General features: G+C 38.3%; 1 protein-coding gene across 1 annotated transcript; it reads left to right on the plus strand.

Annotated features, from left to right (window-relative positions):
• Nucleotides 1-1,661: 1,661 nt before the first annotated feature.
• Nucleotides 1,662-15,394, plus strand: prtfdc1a (phosphoribosyl transferase domain containing 1a). The gene is made up of 10 exons (XM_084939718.1): nucleotides 1,662-1,775; nucleotides 1,920-2,008; nucleotides 2,439-2,545; nucleotides 3,291-3,474; nucleotides 6,690-6,755; nucleotides 9,062-9,079; nucleotides 10,431-10,513; nucleotides 10,878-10,924; nucleotides 12,613-12,689; nucleotides 15,232-15,394. Exons 2-10 carry the CDS (start codon nucleotides 1,958-1,960, stop codon nucleotides 15,277-15,279), a joined length of 681 nt encoding a protein of 226 aa, XP_084795844.1. The 5' UTR covers nucleotides 1,662-1,775; nucleotides 1,920-1,957; the 3' UTR covers nucleotides 15,280-15,394.
• Nucleotides 15,395-15,492: the final 98 nt, after the last annotated feature.

The following is a 15,492-nucleotide window of genomic DNA, read 5'->3' on the forward strand; positions in this document are numbered from 1 at the left end:
GGGGAAAGTAGATTACAAGGTTGTTGTTGTTTTCCAGCATGATCTCAGTTTAAACTGAGTTTTGTGGATGAGTTCTGGCAGAAGATCAACCCTTAAGATACTGAAACTATGACTGTTACCTCCTGCGCTCATGTCCCCTCCAACGGTTGGCCTTTTGAGTTTGAAGGTTGTTTCATGACTAAAGCCCAAATGATGCAGGATTTTTAAGAGCAATACTAAATTCACTATTTTGGGCATTTAAAATTCTGATATATCAGCCAATACATTTTTTTCTTTCAGTCACATGTAAGATAAACATCTTTTTCTGGCATTTGTTGTGTAGCTGCCAAGAGGGTACTTGCAGAGTGTCCTCTTTGGGGAAAACGATGCAATGTCAACACTCATATCATGGTTGAACGGTGTTTCTCTGATGTTGTCATTACTTTATAAATTTTCACTTGTCGCCCAGTATAAATAGCTAATATCCAAAACCTTCAGACTCTATTCACAACTTTTCTTTCACGTTATTTCCATTACTCACAGTTCCAGTTAAATTAGGACAGTCGACAGTTGCAACGTGACACTTTAATACAAGTTAAATGTAAGTCAAAGTGGAACATGAATTTGCAAAATAAATGGAAAACATTTTACAATAAATCTAAATGTTTGCTTTCGTCTGTCATGTTTTTGAGCCTGATGTGACGTCAAAAAACTTGGCAAGTCATGTACTAAAATTTTCCTCAGACTTTCTGATTTGTTTTTCAGACTTGAGCTGACACTTGTGCAGGACTGTGCTGTTAACTGAAGTTTTTATTTCAGTTGGGCAGCACGGCAGTGGAGTGGCTAGAACAGTTTTTTCATAGCAAGGAGGTCTCGAGTTTAAATCTATCAGTCACTTGGTGCCTTTCTGTGTGGGTTTTCTTTGGTTCTCCAGCTTCCTCCCACAGTCCAATGACATGCTTGTTAAATGAAATTTGGCCTTCATTTGAATGGTGATCTGTCTCTTGCTGTTAGCCTTTTGATGGATTGGCAAGCTGTTCAAGGTGCACCCCAAATTTAACTTTATAACAGCAGGTCCAGCCTTTTCACAACACTAAATTGGATAAGGAGTTAAGAAAATGATTGGATTTTGGCTTTCAATAAGTATTAGAACAACATGATCTCAGCCCCTTAGCTCTCATTTACAAGTGTCCTCCATAAAATCCCAAATTCACTCCCCCACAAGGCTGTGGCTGTGTTTACTTCAGGTCACATTTCTCATTTTGTTTTTTTCTGATGAATTACCCACTATTTTCCCAAAGTAATCACATTACATTGTTGTGATCTCAATATCGACCAAAGTAATTGCAATTACAATTTTTGCTGTCACTAAGCAGCCCTTCATTCAAGTGGATTTTCAAGTCTAGCTCTTCTTTTCTCCTTCTGTGTATCCATAAATCCAGAGCTAAAATTTAAGCATTTATTAAATGACAAATAATTTCCTCTTGTGTTCCTTAAAAAGTATAATCCCTCAGAAAACTGAATAAAATTTACTGCTTACGTACTGAACCAATCATTTGTTGTTAGATTTCTTTCCCCCTTCCCCCGTCCGCAGCGGCCACGAGCCAGCACAGCATCACATGAAGCTGATTATCCATGTAAATCTCCACAACCAAAACAACGCTTTCCTTTTGCACAAATGACTCAAGCGTGATCGCACGGCCCATGAGGCTGGCCGGGACTCGTCTGGATGCCTCGCCTTCCTATTTTCCCTCTCTGCTTTGTGAGTGGGCGCTGAAAAGAAGGCAACAGTAACAGTAAGTGATGATTTGTTAACAACAGATTAGAGATGTTGCTCTGGATGTTAGTGAAGTTCGTATTTGAAGAAATGTTTCTCTACGTGTTACCGCTTTTGTCTTGTTCAGAAGGAAGTAAGCTGTTTTTGTGTGTTTCCACTTAAGGTCACTTTCACGTGGATTCGTCTATAAGTTGTGCCACAATGTCAGCACTGCTACAGATGGACAATGCAGGGATAAAAAGAAGAATTGTGGTATGTTTAACACCACGTTTAAACATCTATAGTGCTAAAGTAGTGTTTGGTAGTTACTTTTACGGCTATTAGAGGCTATTATTCCCCTTTTTGCTACTTAATATCTTTTGTGGTTTTGTAATAAACAAAGCAGTAAAGACAACTGTCTGCTTTCAATTTTAGTTGTTTTTTTTAAATTCAGAGATTTAAAAAAATATATAACTTCCAAAGGTTTTTGTTTATCAAGACACACAAGTCAACTAAATGAAACTAAAATGAAAAAGCAAAGCAATTTTATAGTAACGTAAATTAAATAAATATAAATAATTGATTAAAACAAACATCATCACACTATAATGATTGTAGCATATGTATGTATGTATTTTTGTATCTTCCCAGCATATGTTTGTACTGCCAATAATCGGTCCTGACAATAATTTGCCTGTTCTAGATAAAAGATGATTGGCCAGGCTACAGTCTGGACCTGTTCACCTACCCTGAGCACTACCATGATGACATCGAGAGTATTTACATTCCACATGGGGTAATCATGAATAGGTAGGAAAGGCCTACAACATCACAATGATGTCATAAAATTTCGTAAAATCACACGCTGTGTGAATATATGTTAAAATGTCACGTTTTTACAGCTTATTGACAACAAAAGATTTCAGCCACTTCTGCTCCAATCGTATGGTAAATGGCCTGTATTTGTATAGCGCTTTTCTAGTCCCTAAGGACCCCAAAGCGCTTTACACAACCTGTCATCCACCCATTCACACACTGGTGATGGCAAGCTACATTGTAGCCACAGCCACCCTGGGGCGCACTGACAGAGGCGAGGCTGCCGGACACTGGCGCCACCAGGCCCTCTGACCACCACCAGTAGGCAACGTGTGTAGTGTCTTTCCCAAGGACACAACGACCAAGACTGTCCAAGCCGGGGCTTGAACCGGCAACCTTCCAATTACAAGGCAAACTCCCAACTCTTGAGCCACGATCGCCCCTAATGAGGCATATGAGTAAAGAAAATAAAATACACTATTTCAGAATGTAGCGTTCAACATCACAGGTCAAAGGAGGACAATCTTTGTTTGAGCTTATTATTTTCCCAATACAACATTATGTTACTTTACAATGACAAGAAAACATTATATGCTAGCCTAGATTTCTATATTAACAATGCTGACAGCATAAAACATCAAACTAAAAGGCATGAAACATCAAAGGGCTCTTGCACTTAGGAGGGGGCTGCGATCTCTGAGTGTTCTCATTAGTAGTATGATTTGATTTGCTCTTGCAGGACAGAACGCCTGGCCCACTACATCATGGATGACTTTCGAGATGACAACATAATGGTCCTGTGTGTTCTGAAGGGAGGCTACAAATTCTGTGCAGATCTGGTGGAGTTCATCAAGATTCTCGGCCGGAACTCCAACAAGTACCTGGAGACCCGAGTAGAGTTCATCCGTCTGAAGAGCTACCTGGTGGGTAGTGCAGCAATCTATGAAAAAACTTTCATAAATTGCCTCAAAGGGCATTTTGCCCAGCATCTCCACCCTATGGTGTGACAGGTACGCTGTTAGATTTTTACATTTAATTAATGCTTTAAGTTAGGAATGTTTCACGTAGCTTTGAGCTCTCCATCAAGTCTCAGAACTGGACATCTTAATTTTAATTGAGGTGTAGGTGCCTATTGGAGTAACTATCTGCCAAATCACGTGGCAAGAAGTCTGTAAATGAGTAAAGGTGTAGTAGTTTAGCCATATGCTGCTATCACAAATTACAAGACATCTCTGTCTGTGCAATGAACCCATAAAGTTTATGGATGCACCTTGTTAACCAAGCTTGCCACTGTGGGCTGATAACTTGGAACTCCATCATTTCATCCAGATGTGGTCACTTCTGGCTGAAAAACAACATGGCAGTAGGTAAACTGAGGATTTACAAACTAATGAACACATGGCAAATGTCAAAACATTACAACATATTACATGCTTTAATCACATCGTCCCATTTTTCTCCTTCTTATACACTCCAGCTCAAATATTAGGGAAATATTCTTGGTTCTAGCTTTCCACCTGGGAGGACTTCCTTTGCAGTTTTATATCAGTCAATTGACTGAATATGTTGTGTAAACAGACGAAGCAAGCAATGTGAGGATTCCAATCTCCTATCAGGAAGTGGAACATGCATTTTTACTGTGCTTTTTTGTTATTTTAACCTTAAATAAATAAAAGTAAAACAAAATCTTAAATGATAATAACCACAATTTTTGCTGAAGCCCTGCTTTCAACGCAGACTTTAGCCAGAGCCACCAGATGTCACTGTTGTTCATGTTTAATGTGAAACATTCACACAGGGCAACTCAAGGACGACTCATTGTGGAGTGACTGCATAGCTCAGGTCATGAAAATAGCAGTCTGCTAATTGGTGCAGCTGTTGCTGCCAAGAAAAACTGCTCATGTCATGATGGAGTCCAACACCTGGGATGCATAAACTGTGGAACGACACAGCAGTGGTAACAATTATATCAACTGTCGGCAAAGTCACTTGTTTTATTGTGGTGTGTTTTGGCAAGCAGCACATCTAAAAGGATGTGATTTGTTTTTCTCTACATGTGGTCACATTTTTTTAGTCCCTTTTGAGCACGGGGGAGGATTCACTGGCTTTCGTGGAGGTTAAAGCAGCGAGGACAGCCTAGTGATGCTGTGATGTTCCACGATATTAAGAAAATAAGGTTTTTATTTTTCTTAGGGCAAGGTTGAATGAGTTATTTAAATAATACCAAAATAAGTTCAACTTACTAGAGCTTTATTTAACTCTGTGAACAGAACTCTGCTACAGAAAATTAAGACAAAAGTACAAAACTGGCAGAAATCAACCTTAAATCTGAAAAGATATGACAAGTTAAGAGACCATACAAAAGTATAGTCTTATATTAAAGTTCATCTGATTCCTGATCATTGTATTTTGATGTCAACAACATGGCGTGGGGTAGCGGTTGCTGTTACTGCACTGTAGGACTGTGTGTTTGAGTGATAATGTTGTTAGTCAATCTCGCAGCTCATGATGGAGACATGTGACCTGCCCCAGGCCAGGATTTTGTCCACGTCACTGCTGCTCTTATCCAAGTGATGCATCTATAGCAGCCCAAGTCTAACTTCAAAGCCTTCATTCTTAAAAGCTTTAAATACCATGCTTCCTCGGAGTTCATGTCTTTGTTTATGTTCAGGACATTTTATCTCAAAGACTTTGTGAAATATGTCCCCCTATGTGCAGTTATGTATCACACAGTGGTAACTATATACATATATATATATCCCATCCCGGTATCACTATATCTTCTTTTCTGATGTTCCCATGGTGGCCTGTCTGATGAAGTAAAAACACCTTCATGTTTAAATCCAAGTTCAGCCAGTTCGAGTTCAACCGATCTTGGATTACAATTGACATTTTTGAAACCACCCGTTCCTATTATATTAGCAAGAACGGTATTTTTTTAGTGTTCTTACTCCCCTGTTTTTGCAGGTGCTTCATATAATAGTGATACATTTCATTAAGCTTACTGATCAAGCATTCATTATTTTCTTTCCTAACAATTTTGTTTGTAGCATTAGCTAGCAATTTTAGCTGTTGATTCATACCATTAGCTAGCAGTTAGCTGTTGATTCATACCATTAGTTAGCATATAGCTGCTAGTCTATTTAGAAAAAAAGCTTTTTATTCATAGTTTTAAGAAATTACTGCATTTCAAATATCTGTGTGAATGTTTAGATATTTTTTTATCTAGTGTTAGCTGTTAGCTAATAATTATAACTGTTAGCAAAATATTTAGTGAGATTTTACAATCATTTAATCACTTTAATATACCATATAATTTTATCATTAACGTGTATTTCTTTTCGATGGATATTCTCTACTGCTTATCCATTACTCTTACTAAATTTTTATATTTTCTGACCCTTTTTCAAGCCTGTCAGGATCTGTTCGCTTCTTTAACACAGTGGTTCCCAAATAGTGTGCCTTAGATTTTGTGTCAACTAAGCATTTGTGTTGTCACTGTACAAAAAGTAACAAATGTAATTTAGATGCACTATATTAGAACACATGAAATTCCCTGATTAGAGGCCCTGGTTATTGAAGTCAAATAATCACTATCATGTGTGGAGAAAACCCCGCAAAAGAAACTGCCAAAAGAAACTACTGCAAAAGCTACGCTTCACCTGGACCGGGGTTGACAGCCTTCTGCCCAAGTGTATCATTTGCTGAGAGGAGTTATTAAGATACACTCATTCACACATTCAGACACCAAAAAAGTGTCTGATAACAAGATGGAGTTATATACAAGTGGAGTTTATTGCAGATGTAAGGATCTGTATTCCTGCAAGTTCCTTCATCTGACAATAGCAGCAAATGAAGAACTGCTGATATTCCAGATAACTTAGAGGCCATTTTCTGCAATTATGAGAATGGGTGTGCCTTGAAATTTTGGATTGAACTTCGGTGTGGCTTGAGCAAAAACAAATTTTGAAAACCAATGCAGTTAACCGAGGTTGCTGCACATATCCCTGACTGTAAATCACAGTTAAAGGCAATTTATTGTCATTAACAGAAACCATGGAGTAACAAAAAGGGCAAAAATTACAATTGCTGGGTTGCAAAATAAAAATTTACTGCCCTCTTTTCATCTTCTCACCAGAATGACCAATCAACAGAGGACCTGCACATCATAGGATGCCGAGATCTGTCTTTTCTGCGTGGAAAGGTGTGTGTTTGTAATTAAGCAAAGTCAGGATAATGACATGGGATAAGGATATTTTTACATGCTGTTTTAAAAGAAACTACCCTAGCCTCAAGAGGGAGCTGTCAGTTAATCTGTCTTTAGGTAGAATTTTTTCCCAAGTGATCAAAGTCACACAGTTACATTTGTTAGACTTAGTCTTAGACAAGACCACACCGTTATGCTCTGACTTTTGAGGCTTGCTCACCATATCGTCCTGCAGTCTCCAGGCTGGCCATGAATCAGAGATTTCAGGCAAATGAAGAAGGCAGATTTATTGACTGTTTGTCCCTGCTAATCCCTGGCAGGGAGGACTGAGGAGCCTGTAAGGACAGTCTGTGGCATTGTGAGGAATTACCCTGGAGTAAAAAAAAACACTGATGTTGAATTCTTTAAAGTTAGCTGTCAAAATGTGCTTTAGCTACAATGTATTTTCACTTCGGTTAAGAAGGTCAGAGGGAATAAAAACAGAAAATCTGACAGGCACCTTACACAGAAAGCATGAATCATTTGGGGGGAAAAAATGTTGGTGCTCTTGTCATAATTCTTCCTCTGGACGGAAATGTTACACACAAGCCTCCCACAAGTCTCATACATTATCAACAAAACTAATCATCAGTCATCATCATTTCCTCGGCGAAATGTTTCTGAGGCTCAGTTCCAATTCGAGTATGAGTTTCTTTGTAATGATGCCAGCATAATGTCAGCTCAGTGATGTAAATGTTATGTTGATCTGTGAGGTGACATGAACACAGAGCTGTGCCTGAGATGACCATATTAATGATACTACTACTACTCTGATTCGCATCACAGGGGGAATCTGCACAAAGTTTGGTGCACAGGATGACCCACAGCCAATTAAGTTTATGAATTTTCCTCTAGCGCCATCACCGGGTCACTATTTCAGTGATAAATTAACACTTATTCCTTCTAATGGTAATTAAAAGGTGTTACAATATTTAAAGAGTAAACTAAGAAAGGTAAAATTGCAGTGGGTCTAAATCAGGAAAATATAGTTCTCCTCCTTCAGGTTAAATCGGGGATGTCAAACAAATTTTTTTATCGTGAGTCACATACAGCTCAGTTTGATCTTAAGTGGATCGGACAAGTGAAATACCTCTTTCTGTCACACATTTAATCCCTGAGATATCTTAATATAAGAAAAGGCACAATTTCAACAGCATATCTCAGTTTGTCAAAACAAAAAAAATATAAAAATATAAAAATACCTTAAAAGTTCAAAAGTGTATGCCCTCTTTCAGATTTTCCAAAGCCATCCAGTGGGCAAAATTGGAGTCTTTGCACAGCCAGTCCTGGTCCACGGGCCGTATGTTTGACACAACTGGGATGGATTTTCAAAAGCCTGAAAACAGAGACTTGAGGAGATGCAGACAACTAGTTCCCTCTTAGATCACTTGAATCACAAAACGTTAAAAGTTGGATGACCTGAAAGCCTTGTTTGTCCCAACTGGCCATGTATTGAATGCATGCCTCACTGTAGTAAAAGCAAAAATCTCAATTAGCAGGTTTCTGACATGTTTTGTTGCCCCCCACCCCCCCACCCCCCCACCCACCCCCCCCAAAAAAAACAAAAAAAACAACAAAACAAAAACAAACCTTCTAATGTTTACCAGCTTTAATGTGGTAAACATTACAAGTGATTCCCAAGGTTCCCAAAAATGTAATTACAAAAACAAGTCAAAACATCTCATTTACAGATCCTAGGAGAACCATAAAATCCCAGCCAATGATGCCATACACAGTGAAATAATTGCCAGTGCATATTTGTTGCCCAACTGGCTCCATAGTTTGCAGCAGGCAGTAAGACAGGTTTGTTGTGCTGTAGTTCTTGTGTTCTTTACTTGTTCCTATTAAGCGTTATGCAAGAGTGTTCAGGTGTAGACTGGGAACACTGGCCAGGCGCCTGCATTCTCTGCGATCACTCTCCCCAAAACCATAGATACTCTCCACCGCTCTCACAAAGAGTCCCATACACCCAGCCAAGGAAACAAGAATTCATTTGAAAATGTGCAGCAGTGAAAGTGTGCAGCTCCGAAGTGACTTTTGCTCACTGTAGACACAGATGTTCATTACTGAGGAGAAGAGAATGAGTCGTCTGTGTTTTTGTTCAGGCGTTAAAGATACTGCCAACATCGCTGCTATAGATACCATCTCTAAGAAATTCAAAGACACAACACCGCCTTTATTTTTGCTTTGCTTGAACAGTATTAAAATTCAAAGGTGACCGTTCTCTAATCTTTTTCTTTCCTTGTTTTTCACATGTTACCAAGAGTGTGCTCATTGTTGAGGTGAGTGTGTGTGTATGTTTTTCTATTTTTGTCGGATAAATCCCTTCAATTAGAACCATTTCTGCCCCCTTTGAGACATCATTTACTTTTGAAAAGTCGTTGTTGTTGTTGTTGTTGTGGTGGTGGTGGTGGTTTATGTCAACGCAGGAGGAAAAAACTCATTCTGTTCCTCTTTAGGATCATGTTCCAGTTGTGAAGGTTTCTGGACTCAATTCAGACACACATAAGAACATAGTTACATGGGCCATGCAGGATAAAAAGCATGCTCTGATAGCTTCAGATGCAAAACAACGAACAGCTGCTCAAGCTCAATGTAATCTTTCTCAGTTATACGATGTCTTAGCTCTTAAATGAATGTAACAGCAAAGTTTTAAGTAACTGGAAATCCTCTCTCAGATGCCACTCATGCATTCATTAATCGCTCATCAATGCATTTACCTATTTCAGTTGATCAATATCTGTGCAAAAGTCTTGAGCAACCCCTCATTCCTTTTTATATTTCTGGGAAAATGGGAAATAGGTGCAGAAATTTATTGAGATTTGTGTAAGCATAAATAAAAATACAGTATATAACACAAAAACAGTCTTTGTACAGTTCTAACAAGCTTGAAAGTCAATATTTGTTTTTTGCTTTTTTCATTCTTCAACACAGTCTGAACTTTCTTGAGCAAGCTTTCTTTTCATTTCTTTAAGTAGTCTTCAGGAATATTTCTCCAGGCTTCGGGAAGCTATTCAAAGACCCCACACTGCTTCTATAATATTGCTAGTGTTCCCCATTCAACCGTGACCATTTCTGACGAGGTTTTAACAAACGCATGGATCAACAGAAGGGTCACATTGATCTCTAAGGTCTTGTGTCAAGTCTTTGCTGGATTTTCTTCCTAATTCTTAATGACATGACTTTCAGATTCTGTCCATCTGCTGTATGTAGCTTTTTGAGACCTGCTTCTTCTTCTTTTGTCCACTTATCAGGTTGGTGTCCTCCTAAGAGTTCTTTGGGAAACACCTCAATTGCATTATCTTTGGCGTTTTTCATAGTGAAAAGTGTTTTTGTGACAGGCTGCTCATAAATTGTCTCAGAATTCCTCTGATGGACGGGTGCAAGGACTGAACACATGAAAACCAGCCAATGTCCAAAGGCAAAGTTTAAAAGACCTTCATAAAGCCTGAAAAACAAAGTACAAAAGTACAAAAAAATCTGCCTCCTCCTGGCAAGCAAAATATAAAGAAATCAGTTGTGGCTCAAGACTTTTGCATAATACTATATCTTGATCTTTTTTTTACTCTCATATATCCCACGTTCTTTCCTCCAAATCTCTTCCTCTCTTCCTTTGCTCTTCCCTCCCCTCAGGCCATAGTTGACACAGGAAAGACCATGAAGGCCCTTCTGAAGCATGTGGAGACCTTTGAACCCAAGATGGTCAAGGTCGCAGGGTGAGCCAGTTTTTTAGTCGTCTGTGTTTTCCCCTGTAAAGGAAATGCCAAGCGTGTGACAAGCACAAGAAGATATCACTTGTCCACAGTCACTGCTATCTTGTGTCTGTGGGCTGTTCCTATGCATTCCCGAGATCACAGAAACACGATAAACATCTCTCACACATGGTTCATGTTGAAAGTTTATTTCCTCTGGATTGTGAAAACACTCCAAAAATGTACATTTTTAAAAAAGTCTTTGTCTTATCACCATGGTTTTTGTACCAATAAATGTCTTGAAATTAAACTGAAAAAGTCAACTTTTTGATATTGTATACATCATTTAACATTTGAGGGTAATTAACGTTATTATTTTGTATTTCAGGCTGCTTGTGAAGAGGCTCCCTAACATGGCTGAAAGTCTGACAGACTGTAACTATGCTCTTTGTTTTAACCTTCGTAGCACCCACACCGTACCCTACTTGCCAGTCTTTTTCATTTATTCTTTTTTTTTTTTTTTTTTTTTTTTTTTGTGTCCCGTTTGGATCTTTAGCCATCAGAATTGTTGTCTTAAGGCCAAGAAAGATGCCAAGCGGATTTATTTTACCAAGTGGATCATCATGGCCTTGCCATATTGGTCCATTTGATTGACCTTTATTATAATTATGAATTTATTTTATTTTCGGTTGCTACAAACGGGACAGACGTGACTGGGGGATAGGACAGGGAGAAAGAATGAAAGAAAGAGAGGGAGAGAAAGAAAACCAAAGGGGAGAAGAGACGGTGAGAAGGGGGGGAAGAAAGGAAAAAATAAACAAACATTTATTCTTATTCTTTCACTTTTTTCAAAGTGTCCTGACCTGATAGTCCTCCCATAATTAATCCCAAAATACAAAAGAAGTGTGTATTCAAGGTGCCTTGCCACATGACACAAGTAAGTGACCTCCTGGAGTTCAGGAAGTCAGTTTTTGAACAAATTAAGCAAACAAAATATAGCTTTAGGTTACAAATATTAACTACTGACTGCAGTCATGGGAAAAAGAAAGTATACTCTTGTTGAACTCTAAAGCCTTGCATATCAGGACATAATCAAAATGACCTAGTCTTTAGCAGGTTCTGAAATGACCTAAATACAACCTCATATGAACAATCATACATGATCTATGCCATGTGTAATAGAAAAACTAAGTCAAAATGCAGGAACAGTAGGTACACGCCATGATTTTTTAGCTTGTAAAACTATCTTTAGCAAGTTATCATTTTATGTGGGATTTTATCAGTCTTTCACTTTGTTGTGGAGGAATTTCAACCCACTCTTCTTTACAATGTTGCTAATGTTGTTCATTAGGATTCGCAGTAATTCGCTTATGCACAGCTCTCTTAAGGTTCTATCGCAGCAAAACATGCTTTACTGCATGCCTCATTCACATGCATATTCATATAAGCACTTTTTCCTATACCTAAGCGCTGTGTCTAACATTCTCACACACACACTAACACACTAAAATAGAAGCACTGGAAACACAAAAAGCATCAAAGACAGTCCTTTTATGTCCAACTCAAATGAAAAAACAATTTTTTTGAACCAAGCTTTGAACTGTGAACTGGCCTCCTGTGGCCAGTGGAGGTATTGCAGATTTTCTCACATCATCTTTAGCTTAACTTTTCAGCTCTAGATACTGGCATTTTAAAAAAAAAAGTTTACAGCAGCTTACAGCAGGGTACTCAGAAGTATTAGCACAAATTTAAAAGTCTGCTACATTAAAAAAGTCACATACCTAGTTTTCTCTTTTCATTTAAATTTTCTTTCTTTGAGTTTAAGCTCTGGGTGTTAGATTTTCCTCCTAACATGTGTCACTTGTTTCGCTTGTTCGCTTAATCAGATTTGATGATTCAGGTGAGACTGCTTCATCAACACCTATCAGTCATCTTTAATTTTAGCTGAAATTTATTTGTTCATAATTAGTTCAAATAAAGGCATCGAAATGTGTATTTCTAGCTCTTATGTGCAATATCACAGCCACTCACTCCTGGTTTATTCAAAAGACTAACATGGAATTTTTGTTTAATGTTAAACAAATCAGGATACTTAACATTCATGTCTGTGTTTGCATTGTCAGATGTTGGATTTGAAATTCCCAACCGGTTTGTTGTTGGCTATGCCCTTGACTACAATGAATACTTCCGTGACCTGAATGTAAGTCTGACACTCCAGCAAAGCCTGTGACCTTTTAAAGAGCTGAGAGAAAGGGATGAAAGAGACAGGAGGGGAGAGTAAACATAGTAAATCAAAGACGACATTTCTTTTGCCTGAAACCTAAACTCACCCAACAGGTATGCTCCCCGCCACGAGGAGATTTTACATGTAGGCAAAGTAGCTCAGAGCAGGTGGTTTCTGTCTGTGTTCACAAGGAGGTCTGTATCACCCAGGACAGGAGTCACTGAATGATATAGATAATAGATTTTTTTACATGTAAGATAAAAATGAATGAAGTATTGTGTCTATTTTTTCCAGTTCCTGATAAACCATAAATGGTTGTATAAAGATGTAGCCAACAGACTTGATGTACTAACCCCCCAAAATGATCTCAAACAGCACTCATTAGCCAATTTGTGAGGTACATTAGTTCAGCTGCTTGTTAAAACAAATATCTAATTCGCCAATCACATGGCAGCAACTTAGTGCGTTTAGCCATGAAGCCATGGTCAAGACAACCCGTTCAAACCAAATGGGGAGGAAAGTGTTCTTAGGTGACTTTGAACATGAACATTTTTTCTTGGCACACTTTGGCCCACAGCTCTTTTCTGACTATTTCCAATTATGATCACAGTGTACCCACCTTGTGATGACTCCTTTCAGCAGGATAAAATCACCATAATATAGAGTTTAAATCACATCAAACTTGTTTCATGAACATGACAGTGACCTCACTGTACTCAAGTAGCCTCCACAGTCACCAGATCTCAATCCAAGTTTTGGATTTGGTGGAACGCAATAGCGTCCACATGGAAGTGCAGCTGTCTAGTTCTGCAGCAACTGTGTAATGCTATCATGCCAGTACGGCCCCAAATCTCTGAGGAATGTTTCCAGAAATTGTTGAATCTGTGCCGTGAAGAATCAAGGCACTTCTAAAGGCAAAAGAGGTCCAACCCAGTACTAGCAAGAGGTACCAAATACAGTGTACAGTGAGCGTACGTTGTTGTTGAGTCAAGATTCAAACTGTAGCACAAATATTAATCTGAAAAATTGTTCTAAAGTGCTTTAAGTTGAACAAAAAACACAAATTTATCCACTGCTTCTAAATGTTAGGATTAAGAAGACTGCTGTTTTATTTTAAGCTAAGTAAAAGTTCCTCTGGAGAATAGAGTGGACTGCACAGCACCAATGGCAGCAGTTATTACCAATGAACTAATATCACAGTGCTTCACTTTACGCAGGGGTTCTAGGCAAGGATAGCTTCTCTGCCCTCCTTTGTTTGCCATTATCATTTATCCTGCTTCAACCTGATAATTCAAGCATAAAATAAACTGAGCGCTATACCTGCAAAGCCTTCCTCTTCAATATCCAAATCCATACACTATTCACACTTTACACATATCATCTATCTTTTGCACATTGTTAAATGCACATTTTTAATAGTCACCAAACTACAACCCAGTCTTAAAAACAGCAGAAGACAACCCTTAATGTTGAATTAGTCTATACCTATGATAAACTACTTATTTCCAAGCCCCCATCCACTTGGTTCAAATTCCTAGAAACTCCAACCTCCAAATGGCATTACACCACTAAGAGCAGGACACATGGTTACTTACTGTAAGCGCAATGTGCTTAACACAGAAGGTAAAAAATATTAAACCCCGTGTAGGTAACAATGCGTTAAGGTAGTGAAATAAGCAAAATAAATAAGCACTGGTCAGAACTCAAATAATAATGTACATGCATTTTATTTTTGTTCCATGTTTTAATTTGAGAAGGATTACCTCTTCCTGTGCTTTTATATCATTATTCTTTCTGCTGAAGCTCAGCACATGACCCACAATTTATAACTACTCTGTGTTTTCTTGGTTTTTTAAAATTACTACACAAGCATTTGCGCAATCTTTTTCTATCGGTTTATTTCTGTTTACTTTTAGTGGAAATATAGTAAAACATATGGATTATTTAGATTAGCTTTTTTCTTTAGGCTGTTGTTCCTCTGTAAATATTCTCACTTTCTTTTCGATATGAATTCAGTTTAATTCAAGTCTTTCTGAAAGCGATAAGTTCAAATCTATATGGACCCTGCTGTTTTTATCTGTGAAACGTGACCTCGAATTTACCTCTTACTCATGTGAAACACTAAGCTTGACTCCCACAGTCACGTACAGTATGTGCAGCACGCACTGTTTGTACTGTATGGTTGTGTGTGTGGCTCTTGTCCATGTTTGAGGGGGGTGGTATTCGTTATGAAAGTTTGAAGGCGTGTGACCTGTGGAATGTAGAGGTTAGGCTCTGATAATCAGACAGAGTTAAAGCTTACCCTCTTATCTGTCCTCATCCCACAGAAGAAATATGAGTTGAATCCCCAGGACACCCGAAGCTAGATTAATGAATGAGTCATATCTTTGGAGATTACTTTCTTCTCTTTTCAAATTTGCTGGTTTTTATGGTTTCATGCTGCAAGTGGAATTTAAAGTTTGTAAAAATGATCGCAAAGCTAATTGTTTTGTTTTTTTATCACCCCTTCTCGTTTCAGCATATCTGTGTCCTCAGCAGAACAGGAAAGATGAAGTACAAGATATGAGAAGACATGAAGCCATTACTTATACTCAGTTTTACAGCAGCACATATTTCTCTCCCATTGCTGTAACAATTTGGGTGAAATGTTTTTATGTGTGAATTAAAAGGCATTTAATTCAGTTATTGCCTCATTCTTTATTTGCATGTTGATGAGATTCACACAGAAACAAAGAAAGTGTTAAATAAAAGAAAGACAAGCCGCCCACCAGGACAGGAC

The sequence above is a fragment of the Perissodus microlepis genome, chromosome 9 (assembly GCF_051167445.1).
Source record: "Perissodus microlepis isolate ML-2025 ecotype Zambia chromosome 9, ASM5116744v1, whole genome shotgun sequence".
NCBI lineage: Eukaryota > Metazoa > Chordata > Actinopteri > Cichliformes > Cichlidae > Perissodus > Perissodus microlepis.

Excerpts from the sequence above, each read along its gene's own strand:
- prtfdc1a (XM_084939718.1), top strand. The coding sequence starts at position 1,958 with ATGTCAGCACTGCTACAGATGGACAATGCAGGGATAAAAAGAAGAATT. Across the intron at positions 3,475-6,689 it reads TCCGTCTGAAGAGCTACCTG|AATGACCAATCAACAGAGGA; the intron begins GTGGGTAGTGCA and ends TCTTCTCACCAG. Across the intron at positions 10,925-12,612 it reads GGCTGAAAGTCTGACAGACT|ATGTTGGATTTGAAATTCCC; the intron begins GTAACTATGCTC and ends TTGCATTGTCAG.